This window comes from Bombina bombina, chromosome 4, assembly GCF_027579735.1.
Source record: "Bombina bombina isolate aBomBom1 chromosome 4, aBomBom1.pri, whole genome shotgun sequence".
Classification (NCBI taxonomy): Eukaryota; Metazoa; Chordata; class Amphibia; order Anura; family Bombinatoridae; genus Bombina; species Bombina bombina.
The window spans coordinates 336696493-336717435 of NC_069502.1; the positions used below are offsets into that span (position 1 = coordinate 336696493).

The 20943-nt window shown below is 36.4% G+C and overlaps 1 protein-coding gene across 2 annotated transcripts in view; it reads right to left on the reverse strand.

Annotated features, from left to right (window-relative positions):
• CCNL1 (cyclin L1) overlaps positions 1-20943 on the reverse strand; it is an 83400-nt gene that overhangs the window by 55452 nt on the left and 7005 nt on the right. For both annotated transcript variants that reach the window (XM_053710084.1, XM_053710083.1), the window contains 2 exons: positions 7265-7385; positions 5865-5929 (listed from right to left, as the gene is read on the reverse strand). In XM_053710084.1, coding sequence (XP_053566059.1) covers positions 5865-5929; positions 7265-7385 — 186 coding nt within the window. The remainder of the gene's footprint in view (positions 1-5864; positions 5930-7264; positions 7386-20943) is intronic.

The window sequence follows — 20943 nt, forward strand, 5'->3', positions numbered from 1 at the left end:
AGCAGGTTCAATAAACCATTGGAAAGAAATTAAAGGTGAAAACATTTTATTATTTAAACTGTATATTTATCACCAAAAAGGTGTTAATCATATAATTGAAGCCAGTGCTGGACCAGCAATGCACTAGTAATCTAAATGGAACACAGTTGCTAAGCCAATCAAGATGGGTGCAGCTGCCAATCACTGACTGTGCTGGGCTCAGGATGGAGTGCAGACACTATAGAGATCACTAACTTTGTGTTTAACCCCTTTGTTGGGGTTACGTGCACTGTTCTCTACAAGCAATGGTGCAATAATAAAATACTATAGCACATTAGGTATATTTGTTTTCTCAATGTGGCAAGTGCTTACATTTTAAATCTGTAAAATGTACATTAATATAAAAAGTAATTTAGTTGAAGAGCTATAACATGCTCTAATTCGCTAGAGCATGCAATTTTAAAACTTTCGACCCTACACTTGTGTCTTTAACACTCACAAAGGGGTTAAAAACGGTAGAAGTGCCACTCAGGACCCGCAGAGCTTTGCTGGACCTGAACAGAATTTGACACTGATCCAATTAGCAGTGCTAGTTGCACAAGCAGACTTAAAGTGACAGTCTAAACCAAAAATCGTTCACTTTTCACAAATTTTTTCACAAACTTTTGGTTTCTAACTTAAATTATTTACAAACAGCTTGTGCAATTATGGCATAAATGGTTGTAAATTCTTCTCTGGGATCCCCTTTGTTCAGAAATAGCAGACATATATGACTTTGGTGTTGCTTTTTGGTAATTAGAAGGCCGCTAAATGCCACTGCGCACCACACGTGTATTATGCCCAGCAGTGAAGGGGTTAATTAGGGAGCATGTAGGAAGCTTTTTGGGGTAGTTTTAGCTTTAGTGTAGTGTAGTAGACAACCCCAAGTATTGATCTAGGCCAATTTTGGTATATTTCATGCCACCATTTCACCGCCAAATGCGATCAAATTAAAAAAAAAAAAACGTTAATTTTTTCTCAATTTTAGGTTTCTCACTGAAATTATTTACAAACAGCTTCTGCAATTATGGCACAAATGGTTGTAAATGCTTCTCTGGGATCCCCTTTGTTCAGAAATAGCAGACATATATGGCTTTGGCATTGCTTTTTGGTAATTAGAAGGCCTCTAAATGCCGCTGCGCATCACACGTGTATTATGGCTAGCAGTGAAGGGGTTAATTATGTAGCTTGTAGGGAGCTTGCAGGGTTAATTTTAGCTTTAGTGTAGAGCTCAGCCTCCCACCTGAAACATCAGACCCCCTGATCCCTCCCAAACAGCTCTCTTCCCTCCCCCACCCCACAATTGTCCCCGCCATCTTAAGTACTGGCAGAAACTCTGCCAGTACTAAAATAAAAGGTATTTGGCCCTTTAAAAAAAAAAAAAAAAAAACATATTTACATATGCTGATGTGTAGGATCCCCCCTTAGACCCCAATCTCACTGATCCCCCACCAAACTGCTCTCTAACCCTTCCCCTCTGCAATAATGGGCGCCATCTTGGGTACTGGCAGCTGTCTGCCAGTACCCAGTTTTGTAACAAAATGTGCCTTTTTTTAAAAAAAATGCCCTTTTCTGTAGTGTAGCTTCCCCCCCCCCCCCCCACCGAGACCAACCCCCAACCCCTTCCAGGACCCTTAGATTGCATTTTACTGTATTGGTGTTTTTAACTTTTTTTTTCAGTAGTGTAGCGGTTCCCACCCGCCCCGTGCCTGCCCACCACCCCCCGTGCACGCGCGCGCTCCCGTGCGCGCCCCCGTAGCTCCCGCCCCCCTCCACATAGAGCACCGATTGCCGCCCACCCACCAACGATACCGGCCATCGATGTCCGGTGCAGAGAGGGCCACAGAGTGGCTCTCTCTGCATCGGATGGCCAAGGGGGGTTATTGCAGGATGCCTCCATATCAAGGCATCACTGCAATAACCGGAAAGCAGCTGGAAGCGAGCAGGATCGCTTCCAGCTGCTTTCCAGACCAAGGACGTACGCCACACGTCCTCGGTCATTAACTGCATTTTTTTTTAGGACGTGTGGCGTACGTCCATGGTCGTTAAGGGGTTAATATGCTTTTTATCTCTGTGATTACCTTGTATCTAAGCCTTTGCAGACAGCCTCCTTATCTAAGTGCCTTTGACAGACATGCAGTGTAGTCAATCAGCGATGACTCCTAAATAACTTCACGGGAGTGAGCACAATGTTATCTATATGACACGTGAACTAGCAGTGTCTAACTGTGAAAAACTTTCAAAATGCTCTGAGCTAGGAAGGGGTTTTCAACTGTTTAGAAATCAGTTTGAGCCTAGCTAGGTTCAGCTTTTCAAAAATACCACCAAGGGAACAAAGCAAATTTGATGATAAAAGTAAATTGGAAAGTTGTTTAAAATTGCATGCCCTATCTGAATCATGAAAGTTTAGTTTTGACTTTACTGTCTCTTTAATTAGTGCTGCACTTCTACTGTATTTACCTCCTTCACAGGGGTTAAACACAGTAGTGAAGGGTTGATTGTCTTAAAATTACATGCTCTAACGAATTAAGAGCATGCAATTTATAAACCTGATCTTGGATTTTGTATTCATGCATCAATCAAGACATTCATTAAAGGGCCATAATACCCAAATGTTTAAACACTGAAAAGTGATGCAGCATAGCTGTAAAAAGCTGTCTAGAAAATATCACCTGAACATCTCTATGTAAAAAAGATAGATATTTTACCTCAAAAGTTCCTCAGTAGCCACATTCCATTGTAAAGGACTTCTAAGCAGCAAATCAGTATGTCTGTCCCGGAACAGCTAAGGGATTGAGCCTCGTGCACTCATGTTATTTCCCTATTCAGTGTAAGGGAGTTTACAATGAAATCTCATGAGAGTTAAGTCAAATATCATGAGATCACAGTAAAAAAGTTCATGACCTCAGCACTGCTGATTGGCTGCTGTTCATTCCTTCATTTTTTTTACCTGCAGCTGGGCTGCAGCCGAGTATAACTTTTTACACAGAACTTACTCTGCTGAGGAGATTGTGAGGTAAAATATCTTCCTTTTTTACATAGAGATGCTCAGGTGATATTTTCCTATCAGCTTTTTACATTTATACTGCATTAGTTTCAAGTGATTTAGCATATGAGTATTATATCCCTTTAATCTAGAGCTGCAACAACTAATCGATATAATGGTTATGAAATTCGTTGACAACTATTTTCATAATCTGATTAGTTGGATTGCAATTAGTTGGTCTGTGCACGGCACCAGCTGCTTCACTCCAATGAGCTCCTGCACATAGTATTGTGTTTTATGGTTATGCATTTAGCCTAAAGAACGTATACTTTTCATTTTTTTCAGGACAGAATAAGTCTACAACTACTGGCTTATGTGCAACCCAGAAATAAAATAGGAGTCATTTGGATTCTTTATATTAAATCAGGTGATTTGGGACTATGCTGTGCATGATATAGTGCAGAGCTTATTTACACCTAGTCCTAGATTAATGAGATTTGTTATTTTAATTGATGTGCACTATTATTTGTTTGCACAATTAGCTGATTATATGTACTATATAGATCAGTGGTCTCAAAGTACCGGCCCCGGGGTCATATGCGGCCCTCCCTTGTTTAACAGGTAAATCAATTATTGGGGCTGTTAATTTTTGCCAGTGACCCCCAGGAACATTAAGCTTGAGACCCCTGATATAGATAAATGTGTAAGGCTTTATCCTGTTATTGATCTATAGTCCTTAGCACTTGACTTTAGTTTTTTTGTATTCTTAATTGTAATAAGTACCAAATTCAACCTCTATAAATTTGTATCTGTTATTTTAAGAGCGTCTAGATATTTTTTCCCCTTACAGCTGGTTGTTTACCAATGCATATAGATATTCAAGATATGTTTATGTTAGAATGAAGTCCAGACTTACTTTGTTAAGAGGCCCCTTGAATTGGTGGAGCCAACTAAGATAAATATCCCACCTAAATAAAATTGGAAAAACCCTACTTATATCATCTCATGCACCTAAACACCATCTGAGCGCCTCTTCCTTTTTGCAAGCAATTTGCCTGCAGTAGAGAAGGGTCTAGCTGCAGACTGGAGCTCCAGTCTAGACAGGAAACATGTGACCTCCACTCAAAGCTTTTTTTTTTTTTTTTTAAATCAACTTTAATGTAACAACCTATAGACAATCATTCTGAAAACTAAACATTTTACAGCTTTCTTGTTCTTCTTAATGTGCACTCACAGTGGTTACCTTATAAATGACAATCAGCATAAACCACTATGAGTGCACATTAAGAAGAACAAGAAAGCTGCAAAATGTTTCGTTTTCAGAATGATTGTCTATAGGTTGTTTGTTACATTAAAGTTGATTAAAAAAAAAAAAAGCTTTGAGTGGAGGTCACATGTTTCCTGTCTAGAGTGGAGCTCCAGTCTGCAGCTAGACTACTTTGGTAAAAAGAGCCAGCGCCAGTCTCAGCCATGAGCACGTAGTCATGTTGACATTTTTGCATTTGAATGCAAAGTTTCTGAAAAGGTTCTGAAAGAATGAATAAGTTATTAACAGTGATATGTCTACCTCTTTCTAGTTCTACCTTTTTTGAAACCGTGTGTGTGTTTTTTGTTTTTTATTGTAAAAATGTGTTCTGCTGCCAGTTAAAAAAAATTTGGACAAACAGTTGTGCTAAAGGGACATAAATACACAATTTTTCTCTGCATAAATGTTATAGTTTTGCTTATTTTTAAATAACATTGCTTTGATTTTCAGACTCCTAACCAAGCCCCAAAGTTTTAGAAAACCGACGTATACCTACTCCAGCTTGCACCGGTTTGTGCAAAGTCTTCATATGCAGAGGAAGGGGGAGTGTCCGTTTGTCCCACTTGCAGTGAGTGTTCTAGCTACCTTTTTAACAGAGCTAAATTGGGAGCTTCTAAGTAAGTTTTTAAACGTTTTATATCTGTGCATATTATTCTTTATAGTATAGTAGTGTCTATTTCATACAGTAATATGAAAATTGGTGTATACTGCCCCTTTAATGTATAGTTTTAGCATAAAGCTTATATTTCGAACACTCAGTATGTGGATTTTATTTTAAATATCGGACATTTTTTTTTAAAAAAATTGTGTAATCTGATAAGGGTTTAAGCAAAAACATTTCTTTCACAAAGCAATTAGGAGATACTGAATTTAAATAAAAATAATATATATATATATCATATATCTATATATCTATCTCTTAACCATAGTAAACTCAACTATTTTAATATTTTTATTTTAATATATCAGTTTGAATAAAAAATTGCTCTATCAAGAAAAGTTTAATTTTCTGATCAAAACATTTCTAATGGCCCCCCCATAGCAACAGCAATTTTTGAACAGTACCTTTTCATAGGAATCATCCAACTCACTCTTAGGAGCTGCACTTGAATAAAAACTTAGAAAAGTGTAAGCATTTCCCTTTCTAAACAGTTAAACAAGAAAGCACTTCTAGAAGCAAATATACAAATCCTTTGGCACCACGATTGAACTAGATGATGCAGCCAGATGAATATGGACCACTTCAGTGAATCTCGGATGAGAGCTTGCACTGCATTGGCTGAAGAGAGGGGCAGCCAATCAGGCCTTGCGGTGGCTGTGGTGCAGAGTTCTATGACTTACCATCATGGACTACCCTTTAACCAAAGAGTAGAAAAAGAAAAATGTTAAGCTGTGATCTACAACTGACATAACTACAGCCTTGAGAAACAGTAAAAAAAAAAAAAGGGGGCTTTAAACTGATTACATTTCTAGTGATCAATGGCTCCATGATGCATCAACACATTATTGTCTTAACAATTACAGTGGCTCACAAATAAATTAAAACCAACTCACCAGGCTGTTTGAACAAGGGTTTGATTACGCTCACATTCCAAAACTTGCAAGTACATCACAATAATCTGAAAAAAAAAATCAAGACATGTAACAGAGGTTAACTTGAATGGTTCTTATCTACCTTCAAATTCTATGTTTCTTTGTTTAAACAAAACTACATAAACCCTTAAATAAATAAAAACATTTTTATATATATCTATCTCTATCTATCTATCTATCTATCTATCTATATCTCAAAATAACAGGAACACCCAGAATGGAACCAAGCGCTGCAACAAAGATCTATGGAAACTATGCAAAAGATTTGTGAAATCAGCACAGATAATCATAAGAGCAAATCCTATAACATTAAAGGGGCATATTCATGTATATCTGCAAATGTGGTATACATGATACATTGCACTGCATGTGAAGTGGGATGCTATATTGGAGAAACAAGCCAAAAACTGCACCTTTGGATGAACTTACACAGACACTCAATCAAAAACCACTGTGAAACCAAATACTGTACCCCTGTTGGTCACCATTTCACCCAACCTGACCACTCCATCCAAAACCTCAAAATCAAGATTCTCAGAGGCAAGTTCAAACACACCATGGAAAGAAAAACATTTGAAATGAAAATAATGCACTTCAACTTGCTAAATTCTGGACTAAATGTGGACTCTGGTTTTTTTTTAATCAATATCAAAAAATTTTGTAATGTACTTTCATATATTGTAGTCAATTAATTACATTGTATATTCCACACTCTCTATGCATAGATATGCAGGTAAGCCTATGTCCACACCTTTGTCATTATTATTCCCCCCTTTTTTCCCCTCTCCTTTTTTGACGATTTTATATTCCCCCTTTATATCTAATTTCCCATCTTTATTTATATGGATTCTATGTTGATATATAACTTTAGGTCAGTATATGCTGTGTGTATTATCATATTTTACTGACACTATCTGCCTGTCTCCTAAACCCCCATCATGATTTTTAAGATGCCCTCCTCCCCCTGCATTCAGACCTCTAACACTTTCTTTTTATCCTGTGTTTTAAGATATATTCTGCAAATTCCATCAAATTGGTCAGTATTGCTTCAGACTTGAATAACACACATTATATATATATATATATATATATATATATATATATATATATATATATATATATATATATATATATATATATATATATATATATATATATATATATATATACACATACATACATATATATATATATATATATATATACACACACACATACACACATATATATATATATATACACACACACATACATACACACATATATATTTTCCTTTAAACGCAGTGAACACATTTTTCTAATACTGTATGCTAAAAGATTAGTGTATATTTCAAACACAAGAAAATAAATCGGGAACTTACCTTGTGTGGATGTTTCACATGAACACAAAATCCCAGCTCCTTCAGTACTCTCCTTTCCGCTTTGATTACTTGATTTTTGGTGTTTATGTAGCTCTGATCAAGTATCAGTGGACATGGAGTCCTAATTTATAGGAAATAAAATCAATCTAAATTTTGCAAACCAAAATATATATATTTACATGAGATTTTTTTTCCCTTCCAACCGACTAAACGGCAACAGAAACTAAATTTAAGTTTTCCTGCAGACATGTTCAAACCTTCACCTTCAGCTGTCCAAGTTTATTTTACCAATATCAAGCTGCCCAGGGTATCAAAAAATTATATATAGCCCCCTGGAAGAGAGAGCAAGCACACTGGAAAAATAAAGTTTGCTAGTAGAATATTAATTCTGCCATTATAACTTGGACATTGATTTCTTATTTAAAAAATTCAATTTATAAGATTATAAAAATTACATGTTTGTTGAGCAATATTTAAGCTATGTTCCCATATATCTACTTACTTTCTGTAATAAGCAATGTACTGCTGGAGACTAATCTACTGTAAAAATACAAAATTATAGAAAACAAATAACAAAAAAAAAAAAAAGGGGGACCTCATGATTTTCAGATATGGTTTGGTCAATATGGAGAAGTTTTTCCTCACACGAGAGTTGTATCTATATATCTAGAATAGGGCTGTATAACTGGTGATCTGCAGCCCACTTGAATGTTTTTGCATTGCTCTGGCCACAGATCTAATACCCACTTACATTGCCAACTAAAAGCGTGTTATTGAAGCACAATGCCAAAAAATACTTTTACTGCACTGATAATGGATAAATTGTTCAAGTTAGTGTAATGTAATTAATAACTAATGTGAAACTTTATAAATGAAACAAAAACCTAAAATAAAGCATGTTAAAAAAGGAGATAACCTGGGGTGTGTATAATATATATATATATATATATATATATATATATATATATATATATATATATATATATATATATATATATATATATATATATATATATATATATATATATATATATTTTTTTTTTTTTTTTACTTTAGGAGCCAGAACAGAACATTTTGGGAAACCAAGCTCAAATGATTTTTCAACCCCTTATTTAGTAAAATAGCTATACAGGCACAAACCCCTTTATCCAAATTGCTTAGTTCCAGAAAATGTTTGGATTTCAGAATATTTGAAGATTTTTATCTTTGCCACATGTAAATAAAATCTTATGTCATTTAGGCAATATTTACATGTCATAATAGCTTATACATGCAACCAAGAAGGCAGTTTTATATAAAAATTGTAATATTTTGTATACACAGTACCATCAGAAAGATGGTACAGTACTATATGATAAGAAAGTTATCAGTTGCCGTTTTAAATAAAAAACTAGTATTTGCCCTATAGAACACAAAAACCAATCAGAACAACATTGTGTATGGAAAAGGGGCAATTAAAAAAAAAAAAAAATTGCACTCAGATTTAATTACATCTTTGAATATAAACATAAAAAAGGTATTACAGTGATGCCTCAATACTGAGGCATCACTGCAACACCTTGAAAGCGATCACGATCTCTTCCACCGCTCGAAACCCCAGAAGCAAAAATGCTTCTAGTAAAAGTAATCACTTTTAGTGTTAACATTTTTCTCTGCATGTACAGCATAGCTAGATACTATCACTGCCCCACATTTTAAATAATGCAGCTGCTCAGATCATCACTGGGGCTTGTATCATGTTAACAATTAAATTGAGTCATTACCAGATGGTACAAGCACCTTAGGCTTTCTGAGCAAGTGTTGCGTTTAACCCTTTAAGGACCAAAGACATACAGGGTACGTCCTACAAAAACTGTCAGTGACCAAGGACGTACCCTGTACGTCCTCTGGGGTTTCAAGCGGTGGAAGCGATTGTGATCGCTTTCAAGGTGTTGCAGTGATGCCTTAGTATTGAGGCATCACTAATACCTTTTTTTAGCCACCGATGCAGAGAGCCACTCTGTGGCCCTCTTTGCATCGGCATTGATGGTGCGTGGGAGCAGCAGCAGGGAGGCGGCCCATTGATGTCCTGGGTTCCCGTTTTCACTGCAAAAATGTGTTCTGGACGGCGATGGTGGGGCTATCTGGGATGTTGGGCAAGGGATCTGGGAGGGTGAGGGAGGTAGGATATTGAGGAGGGGGCTGCTACACTACAGAAAATCTTATTTTAATAAAAATAAATACACAGCTGCCAGTACCCAAGATAGCGGCAAATAGGTAGAGGGGGAGGGATCAGGGAGGTTGGGGGCTAAGAGGGGATCCAACACTGCAGAATCTATTGGGGAAAAAAAAATTAAAATCAAATGCTTTTTATTTTAGTACTGGCAGACTTTCTGCCAGTACCTAAGATGGCGGTGACAATTGTGAGGTAGGGGAGGGAAGAGAGCTGTTTGAGGGGGGTCAGGTGGGAGGCTGATCTCTACACTAAAGCTACAATTAACCCCGACGCTGCTGGGCACAATACAAGTGTGGTGCACAGCTGCATTTAGCGGCCTTCTAATTACCAAAACACAAAGCCATATGTCTGCTATTTCTGAACAAAGGGGATCACAGAGAAGCATTTACAACCATTTGTGCCATAATTGCACAAGCTGTTTGTAAATAATTTCAGTGAGAAACCTAAAGTTTTTGAAAAAGTGAACTTTTTTATATTTGATCACATTTGCCGGTGAAATGGTGGCATTAAATATACCAAAACAGGCCTAGATCAAAACTTAGGGGTTGCCTACTATTGGGTTCCCTTTATTTGTGCATGCGCAATGTGGGGATTATGCTCAAGGGGGGCTTTTTGTTGCAGGAACTACTAACAACCGCTCAGTATCGTAGCGGTTGTTCTCATCAGCGGACCACAGTGTGCAGCTCCTTAATATTACCTCTCCAAAAGCTATTAATCATTGGGATATTGTGCGATTGAACCAAGGCTTATAATTGACTCCTCTACTTTCAAATAAGGTAAATGGAATACTGTATCTAACAGTCGATCCGCTGATGAGAACAAACGCTACGATACTGAGGGTTGTAGTAGTTCCTGCAACACCCCCCCCCCCCCCCCCCGAGAGTAATCAGTACATTGCGCAAATAAAAGGAAACACCCAAATTCGACTAGATTAAATTTTGGGAGACTGAATAAAACGTCAGGATGATGTACGGGTAGGAGGGCTCAGACAGCAATTTCTAAACGGCTGAGGATGAAAGTCTATTTACTTACACATTTCTTAAAAAAGGGATATTCCAGCCAAAATTGGAAACCACAACATGGGTGCATTTCTGTATTGAACAGCAATTTTGTAATATACATGCATTAACAAAAATGCTTCTTATAAGAGATATAGCTGTTTCAAAAGTGTATTTAAGTGTGCACCAGCATTTTAACCCCTTAAGGACCACAGCACTTTTCCATTTTGTGACCGCTTGGGACCAGGGCTATTTTTACATGTTTGCGGTGTTTGTGTTTAACTGTAATTTTCCTCTTACTCATTTACTGTACCCACACATTACAGTTTTTCTCGCCATTAAATGGACTTTCTAAAGATACCATATCTTATAATTTACTATATATTTTTTTTTTTTATAAAATATGGGGGGGGGGAAACACCACTTTTTCTAACTTTGACCCCCAAAATCTGTTACACATCTACAACCACCAAAAAACAACCAAAATAATAGTTTCTAAATTTTGTCCCGAGTTTAGAAATACCCAACGTTTACATGTTCTTTGCAAGTTTTGGGGCAATAAGTAAAAGTAGCACTTTGCTATTTCCAAACCATTTTTTTTTCTTCAAAATTAGCGATAGTTACGTTGTAACACTGATATCTGTCAAGATTTCCTGAATATCTATCTATCTATATATCTAGGGGATATTCAGGAAATCCTGACAGATATCAGTGTTACAATGTAACTATCGCTAATTTTGAAAGGAAAAAAAAAAAAAATGGTTTGGAAATAGTAAAGTGCTACTTTAACTTATTGCCCCATAACTTGCAAAAAAAGCAAAGAACATGTAAACATTGGGTATTTCTAAACTCAGGACAAAAATTTGAAACTATTTATTTTAGTTGTTATTTGATGGTTGTAGATGTGTAACAGATTTTGGGGGTCAAAGTTAGAGGAAAAAAAAAAAAAAAAAGTGTTTTCCCCATATTTTATATATTATTTATATTAAATTATAAGATATGATGAAAACAATGGTATCTTTAGAAAGTACATTTAATGGTGAGAAAGACTGTAGGTACAGTAAATGAGTAAGAAGAAAATTACAGCTAAACACAAACACCGCAAACATGTAAAAATAGCCCTGGTCCCAAGCAGTCACAAAATGGAAAAGTGCTGTTAAGAGGTTAAAATGCTGGTGCACACTTAAATACACTTTTGAAACAGCTATAGCTTTTATAAGAAGCATTTTTGCTAATGCGTGTATATTACAAAATAGCTGTTCAATACCGAAATGCACCCATGTGGTTTCAAATTTTTGGAATATCCCTTTAAGAAATGTGTAAGTAAATCGACTTATTTCATCCTCAGCCGTTTAGAGATTGCTGTCTGGGCCCTCCCACCCCTACATCATCCTGATGTTGTATTCAGTCTCCCAAAATTGAATCTAGTCAAATTTGCGTGTTCCTTTATTTGCGCATGCGCAATGCACCAATTATGCTCAAGGGGGGGGGGGGGGGAATCGACTGTTAGGTACAGTATTCCATTTACCTTATTTGAAAGTAGAGGAGTCAATTATAAGCCTTGGTTCAATCGCCCAATATCCTAATGATGAATAGCTTTTGGAGAGGTAATATTAAGGAGCTGCACACTGTGGTCCGCTGATAACCGCTACGATACTGAGGGTTGTTAGTAGTTCCTGCAACAAAAAGCCCCCCTTGAGCATAATCCCCACATTGCGCATGCGCAAATAAAGGGAACGTGCAAATTCGACTAGATTCAATTTGGGTAAACTGAATACAACATCAGGATGACGTAGGATGGCTCAGGCGGCAATTTCTAAACGGCCGAGGATGAAATAATAAGTTGATTTACTTATACATTTCTTAACGTTCTACTTTGGGATACTGTTTGATGTATTTTAGCTTCAATAACCTCACACATATCTAGGAACATTTTTAGGTTGACTGGCCCTTTAATGAACTGCTCATTTAAATATAAATTATATTGGCTTTAATTAATATCTTAAAAATGTGCTCACTTGACACAAATATAAAAATATCCCAATGTGGCCCCTCCTGTGAAATGGCTGGAAACTCTCTAAATCAGGTCTCAATAAATCCAGGGAGCCTCTGGCTCCTAGAACATTACCCCTCACTCCTAACTGTTTGGATTATTTTCCATTTATCCATATACAAATAGCACTGGGCTGGCTCTGAAATTTTAAACAGATTTTTCAACCCCTGCTCTAAATCACTACAAATTTTAATATATTTAACAAAATGATGAAAACTACAAATTTCTTCAATGTCTAGATTTGTAGAAAAAAATGTTGTTTATGCAAAATGTGTATGTTATAGTTTTACCTATGTAAAAAATTGCCAGCAGCTTATCGTGGCAACTTACTACAAAAGTTAAATTACGCAGTCTAACAAATAGACATGGGCATTCGTTCATCACAAAAATGGGATATTCCCACTAGTAATTGAATGATGTCGTGGACTCTCCATATCTTAGGAAAGAAATGGGAATTTTCATTTTAAAGTGAATGTCAATTTTGATGCTAAAGTGCCCGGTTTTTTAAAAATTGATTAAACAGGGGCACTTTAATTCATCAAAATTTACATTTCACTCCTGTTGAGAAAAAAAAAAAAAATACTTACCTTTTAATCTTCACAGCAGCTCCAGCTTCCTCCGGTCGTTGCAAGCCATTTCTGACGTCAGAAATGATGGATAGGTCATCCTCCAATTAAGTTCCCCCCCCCTCGGGGGGAATTAGTGTCTGATTCAATGCCGTGATTGGAGGAAGCCGGATTCCTCATTTAAGACCCAGGAAGAGGCTTTGCGACGGGTGGAGGAAGCTGGAGCTGCTGTGAAGATTAAAAGGTAAGTTTTTTGAAATGTAAATTTTGATTAATTAAAGTGCCCCTGTTTTTAATCGAATATTTAAAAACCGGCACTTTAGCATCAAAATTGACATTCCCTTTACCGAAGCAAATCTCAAGAATGCACCAACGAAAATAAAACAAAACGAAAAATGCTGATGATTTGTTAAAGGGTTTAATACTTACCTTAACGTGCTCTCCATGATCTGATGAGCACATAAAGGTAAGTATTGGAGCTACAGGTGAACGTCTCCCCTGTAGCTTTGAAATATGTACATTCATTTTAATGAAAAACGTAAAATGTTTAAATTCAGGTTTCTTTTTGTTTTAAAATGAAAAACTAATAGTGCAGCCATCAAATATTCAGGGAAACAAATTTCCTTAATATTCTGAATGAATAATTTGTCCAAAACAAAATTTTCTGGGCTGCACGTCTACTAACAAATACATCTTTTTTTTATTGAACTTTATTTTCAGAAATGGTCATCAATGCTTATCCCTTAGGTTGCAGGACAGGATTCAATTAATTTTATCCATGTAAGCCCTATCTGGAAGCCAAAGGTTTAAACACATACTTAATAATAGGTTTAGTTTTAAATTCTTTACGGCAAACTTTTAAAAACTGAACTTGAGTGTGAAGTAATTTCCTATGGCACAGCTTGTCAGCATTAAAGTGATGGTAAATCCTAGCGTTTCTGAAACGATAGGATTTTCAATTGGAACAAATAAAGGGGACTTATAAAATACTTAATTCTGAAAGCTCCTTTATTTGTTTCAAGCAATCTCATTCACCGAGTTGCTAAGGAAGCCCACCGGCAGAACGCTATCTTTGCTTATATGGCAGAGAGGCGATGTTTCCACCTCGTATGGGAAATCCAGCTTGGCGCCACATATTACGGCGCCAAGCCGGATTTCCCGCAATGCTATTGGCTAAAAAGGTGGAAAACTCCCCTCTCTGCCAGATAGCGAAGATAGTATTCTGCCGGTGGGCTGCCTTAGCAGCTCAGTGGAGATCGCTTGGAACAAATAAGAGCTTTCAGCATGAAGTACTTCATGAATGAAAGTCCCCTTTATTTGTTCCAATGGTAAATCCTAGCCTTACCATCACTTTAATAACCAAAGAAAGTAAATAAGCTGAAGACCATTAATTTATACATCTGTAGTGCTTATTTTATTAGTATGCATTTGTGATTTTGTATAGAAAATTTAATTTTTTTTTTTTTAAATATATAGCATAATTTTAACTTGTAGGAAAATGTATCTTAGCAATTTCATCCTAAGAAACAGTTTATATCATTCTCTGTATCCCCCCTCCCTCAAGCCATAAAATGTATGATTATTTTCCCCTCTCTCAATATTTAATAATGTTCCTTCTCTTTTTTTAATAAATATATGGGAGAGTTAAATTGATGGCAAATCCAAGCGTTTCTGAAATGCTAGGATTTAACATTGATAAAGTGGACTTTCAGTTAAAGTATAAAATACTTCATGCTAAAAAAGCTCCTTTGTTTGCAGCTTTTACGCACTGAGCTGCTAAGGCAGCCCAGAGCAGAACGCTATTTGGCTGAGAGTTGACGTGTTCACCTCTTAGCCAATAGCCGTGCGGGTAATCCGTCGTCAGCCGGCGCTAAGCCGGATTACCCTCACAGCTATTGGCTAAGAGGTGGACACGTCACCTCTCAGCCAAAAAGCGTTCTGCTTTGGGCTGCCTTAGCAGATCAGTGCAGCTAACGCTGCAAACAGAGATTTTAGCATGAAGTTTTTGGGGTTTTTTTTAAAACAAGCTTTATTAAACATAAGGAAACATCATACAAAAATGAAAAGTTACACCATCATATTATACAAGAGGGTTTATGATTAAGAATTCCGAATGCTGAAAGCTTAGGAAGGATAATGGCACCAGCATGAAGTATTTTATACCTCATGACTGAAAGTCCCCTTTATTTGTACCAATGGTAAATCCTAGCATTTCAAACACTAGGATTTACCATCACTTTTAGAGACATTTCCCAGACCATACAATCAATTTAATTTGGGGGCAGAACATTTTAAAAGGAGCAAAATGCATATTAAAAAAAAATATTCCAAATGTTTTATGCATGAAAAAGGTTATTTTAAAAGTACCCGTAAATAAATGTCTGTGTACAAATTAGCTTAAAGATCTTGAAGGAAACTATTAATGTATACACTCCAAACCTGTATGTGTTTAAATAATACAAATTTAACACATTGTGTACTGTATTTGCCCAAAATACTAATACACTTTATAATATAAAAAAAAGCAAATATAATAGATATAAAGGGTGTGAGAACATTAGTTTCTAAATCTAGTTGTGGGTTTTAAAGACAAAAATGGATGCTCTATGAGGGAATGTCAGCAGGTTATTATTTTAGAACTGAAGAATCAGAATTATTCTTATGTAAAGGACCAGTAAATACAGTAGATTTGCATAATCAACAAATGCATGATAAAGAGACAATGCAATAGCACTTAGTCTGAACTTCACATAAGTAGATTTTTTTCCTGACAAAATTTAAAGTTATGTCTATTTCCATCCCCCAGCACCATGTGACAGCCATCATCACAAATGCATATACGTATATTATGTGAATTCTTGCACATGCTCAGTTGTAGCTGGTAACTGAAAAAGTATAAATATAAAAAAAAGGACTGTGCACATTTTGTTAATGGAAGTAAATTGGAAAGATGTTTAAAATTGCATGCTGTATCATGAACGTTTAATTTTGACTCGAGTGTCCCTTTAGGGGCTTGAGAATTTTTTTTCTAAACCTAGGAGCCAAAAACTTTTGGCCATCCCCAGAACATTTTACACACACTATATAATAATCCAATAAAAGTTGGATTTGTATTTCACAGCTACAGGATTAAAAAAAAAAAAAAATCCAGCCGCCCCAAGCTAAATTTCAGCTGTGGCTGATAGCGACCAGCTGGGGGCACCCATGGGTGTCTTGGAGATTCTAATCCAAGGTTTAATTTATAGGTCCCAGTGGCTTCCTGGTTTGTCAAGACTGGTTTAACTTTATTACTTTTTTCATAACTGTAATAAGGGTTAGCTTTCTCAGGAAACAGGGCCATTTGAGGTATGAGAACAGCAAATTATGCCTTCCATTAAAAGAGCTCACTAATCCTTAACTAAATTTGTTCCTGCAAGCTGATCTAGTGCATGAAGTTCAAAATGTATTTAAATTACAAGTATTTTCTTAGCTACAAATTTTACATGCTCTGCCTTTGTGATAACACCTCTATCTAAGGTGATCTAGAAAGAATGTAAACTGACTTTATGTAGCTTTTCCATCCTGTATGGTTTCAAGTTACACTATATAATGTATAGAAGCAGTTTCTATGACTGCCATGTGACATCTGGATAAGAACAAAAAATTAAACATATAGGGATCCATTTATCAAGCTAGGGCAAACAGGGGTATACATATTTGCCCCTGTCCGCCCCAGCTTGCCTATGGCGGGCAGCAATTTACTGCCGGAATTCAGCATTGCACAAAAATGCTATTTTGCGTTTGCGTGCAACACCTGCACAAAGCCAATCCCGCATGGGCAGGAGCTGTCAATCTCCCTGGTTGGACGAGACCGGGGAGACTGAAATTCTCCACCTAGGAAGCAGTGGTCTGATGACTGCTGCTTGATAACTACTGACTGCAGGTTCTGTTGTGAGAAACTGCAGTTGTAAGGGGGGGGGGGGGCGAACGGCTTGATAAATCGAGCCCATAGTATTTAAGTACTGTAGAACAAACAAGCAGACTACAATTATTTACAATAATTAGCTAATAAATGACAGTCAGCTTGCCACCTTTAGATAAGATGTATAAAAGGGCTGAGAAACTCTTAAAATCACTTTTATAATGTTGGCTTTTTCAAAAGGCATCAAAGGACATTGAAAGATTTTTATTCTTAAAAGGGAAGAGGCTTTATAAAGAATGTTTTTGTTTTTTAAGCAAGCTATGGAATAAGTGTAAACAAAATAGCATGTTTAAATTAAAGCTGGTCAAACCCATGGGTCACAGCTTTTAACACTGTATTCCAAACTTTTAAATCATTAGACATCTATAAATGATAAACACATCAATCTGAATGTTCAAAATTATGAATGGCTTCTAACATATACATCCGTCAAACCACGGATTAAATATTAACTCCTTTATACGGACAATAAAGCAGGACATTATATCTAGGATCAACTGTTCAATTATGTTTCTTTCAAGATTCAGATAGAGAATACAATTTAAAAAAAAATCCAATTTACTTCTATTATGAAACTTGCTTCTTTGTTGGAGATAGATAGGTAGCGTGCCATCTAGTGCTCTTGCTAATGTATAACAGTGGTAAAAATTAAAGAGAAAGGAGACAGGGACATTAATATGGCACACTTGGGGGGATTGTCATCTCAACACGATAGGTAGGCGATTGTGTAGTGTGATACTATGTAGTTAGTTTAAAACTTAACATTTATTATGAATTAGATAAAATATAATCAGTGGTGTGGACCATGCCACTTTATGTTAAAACACATTAACATATACATAACAAAAAGAAATTCAAAATAAATTTATTTATATAAACAAGAGTACTACGATACCTTACCCTGGCACTTAACAATTAATTGTGCAAGTTACAGGAGGTCACTCCTTATACAGAGAGTTAGCAGTGCTTGTAAATATATTTTTTGTTTAATTTATTTTGAATTTCTTTTTGTTATGTATATGTTAATGTGTTTTAACATAAAGTGGCATGGTCCACACCACTGATTATATTTTATCTAATTCATAATAACTACATAGTATCACACTACACAATCACCTACCTATCATGTGTTGAGATGACAATCCCCCCAAGTGTGCCATATTAATGTCCCTGTCTCCTTTCTCTTTAATTTTTACCATAATATAATTGGCATTAGGCACTACCTTATCCAGTACCTAGGTTTATCTGGAGTAAGGTCTGAGATTGTCATCTCAAGTTCTTTCCCACCTTCCCCTTAAGGTTAAAAGGGTATATTCTAATGTATAACAGTGTTGCAAAACTGCTGCCACATAGTACAGCAGACACATGCAAACGCCTGAACATTACTTCCTGCTTTTCAATAAAGGATACCAAGAAAACAAATAAAAATTTGATAACATAAGTAAATTGGAAAGTTATTTCAAATTGTATGCTGAATCATGAAAGACATTTTGGCTTTATGTCCCTTTGAGCTTAAAGTGAATGTCAACTTTCATGATAAAGTGTCCGGTTTTTAAAAAAACTATTAAAAACAGGGGCACTCATTCAGGAAAGTTTACATTGCACCGGATTTTACAAATACCTTCTCCTGAAACACCGGATCGCCCGCCTGCTTCTTCCTGCTGTACTAACACAGCAATGACGAAACCGGCTTCCTCCAATCACCGCGTGGGCTCACCAGATGAACGCTCCTGGGGGGGGGGGAGCAGTGATTGGAGAGAGCTGGTTTCGTCATTGCAGACTAAGTACAGAGGAGCTGCAGGTGTGGGATCAGCGATCCGGTGTTTCAGGAGAAGAAGGTATTTGTAAAATCCGGTGCAATGTAAACTTTCCTGAATGAGTGCCCCTGTTTTAAATAGTTTTTTTTTTTTTTTTTTTTTTAAACCGGGCACTTTATCATAAAAGTTGACATTCACTTTAAGAACATGGGTATAACATCAATTTGTCTCCAGGGTTAAGAAACTTTTTTTATTGTTCAGGTATTAGTAAAAACCATTAGAAATATTTAGGCAACCAAGCAAATATATCTTAAACATTGAAAAAAAGATATAATGGGTTTAAAAAAAAAAAAGTCTCCCTAAGGATGAAGAGGGATTTCAGATGTATATCTGAGTAGTTGCCCAAAATGCCTAAAGGGATATGGCTGCATTTAAATGACAAGGACCACAGAAGTTTAGAACATGCCTGGGGTTGTCATGTCTGTCATTTTGAGGAGACTTGCTACTATTTTGGGGCTTTGTTGTCCTTTTTAGATGGGACAAGACATTCTGCAGAAAAGGTCTTCTGTGGCAATCTACAAGTCTTATAATTATCGATCACATTAAAGGGATATGAAACCCACATTTTGTCTTTCATGATTCTTTCTAATTTACTCATATAATTTTTTTTTGTATATCTTTACTTTAAAAGCAGGAATGTAAGCTTAGAAACAGGCACATTTTTGGTTCAGCACCTGGGAAGCGCTTGCTGATTGGTAGCTAAGTGTAGCCACCAATAAGCAAGCTCCTAATATTACACTTCTGCTTTTTCAAATAAAGATACCAAGAAACAAATAAAATTGATCATGAGAAAAAGGGGAAGTTGCTTAAAAATCTGTCTATCGGAATTATGAAAGAAAAAAAAAAAATTGTGTTTCATATCACTTTAAATGTTGTTCTTCTAAGATTGCATTTTAAAGGCTGTTTTGTCTTTACCTACCAAAGGATATTAAAAGAAACTGGTTTCAAGCAAACGTTCTTATTTTAACCGTTTGATGACAGGGTTAATTTGTCTTCATCTGAACGTTCTGATGTAAACAAATTGAAATCCTGCGATTGTGCATGCGATTGCGAGATTTCAGTGATGGGATCAGGTCAGGGGAACGTCCCTATGACGCTAGGCACGCCCACCATGACCCGATCACATTCTGGAAACGACAACACTCACATTTATCTTTATATAAAAACCTAGGAATAAATACCTAAAATATCCTGAATGTTAAGGACATCCCTGCTCAAGCAATAGTTGACTATTGTCTTGGCTACATTGATTAATCAAACTATTTTCAAACATTGATAAGTGTTCTCTCCCCAGGATATATTTAATGGGCACACTACCAAGCTAAGTTTACAGACCACTTGGCTATTAACCCCTTAACGACCAGCGATGTGGTGTTTCTAGGGGGCTTGTTTTTTGTAATAGTGCCGTCTACGGCATGATTGTGCCGTTTTAATAAGCCTGCAGGAGGGAGGGTGTAATATTGTGGTTCTCGCCGCTAGCGCTATTATAGGCAGAAAACCCCATAACTACAGGATATGGTTATTAAGGGATTAAAGTGAATGTAAATTTTGATGCTAAAGTGCCCGGTTTTTAAAACTTTGATTAAAAACAGGGGCACTTTAATTCATCAAAATTTTCATTTCACTCCTGTTGAGAAAAAAAAAAAAAAATACTTACCTTTTAATCTTCACAGCAGCTCCAGCTTCCTCCACCTGTTTCAAAACCTCTTCCTGGGTTTAAACTGAGGCATCCGGCTTCCTCCAATCACAGCAGTGAATCAGACACTGAATCCCCCGGGGGGAAGCTGTGATTGGAGGATGACCTATCAATCATTTCTGACATCAGAAATGGCTTGTGAGACCAGAGGAAGCTAGAGCTGCTGTGAAGTTTAAAAGGTAAGTTTTTTGTCACAACATGAGTGAAATGTAAATTTTGATGGATTAAAGTGCCCCTGTTTTTAATCAAAGTTTTAAAAACCGGGCACTTTAGCATCAAAATGTACATTCACTTTAAAGTGAAGGTCAATTTTGATGAATTAGTGCCCGGTTTTTAATAATCCTATTAAAAACAAGGGCACTTTAATTCATCA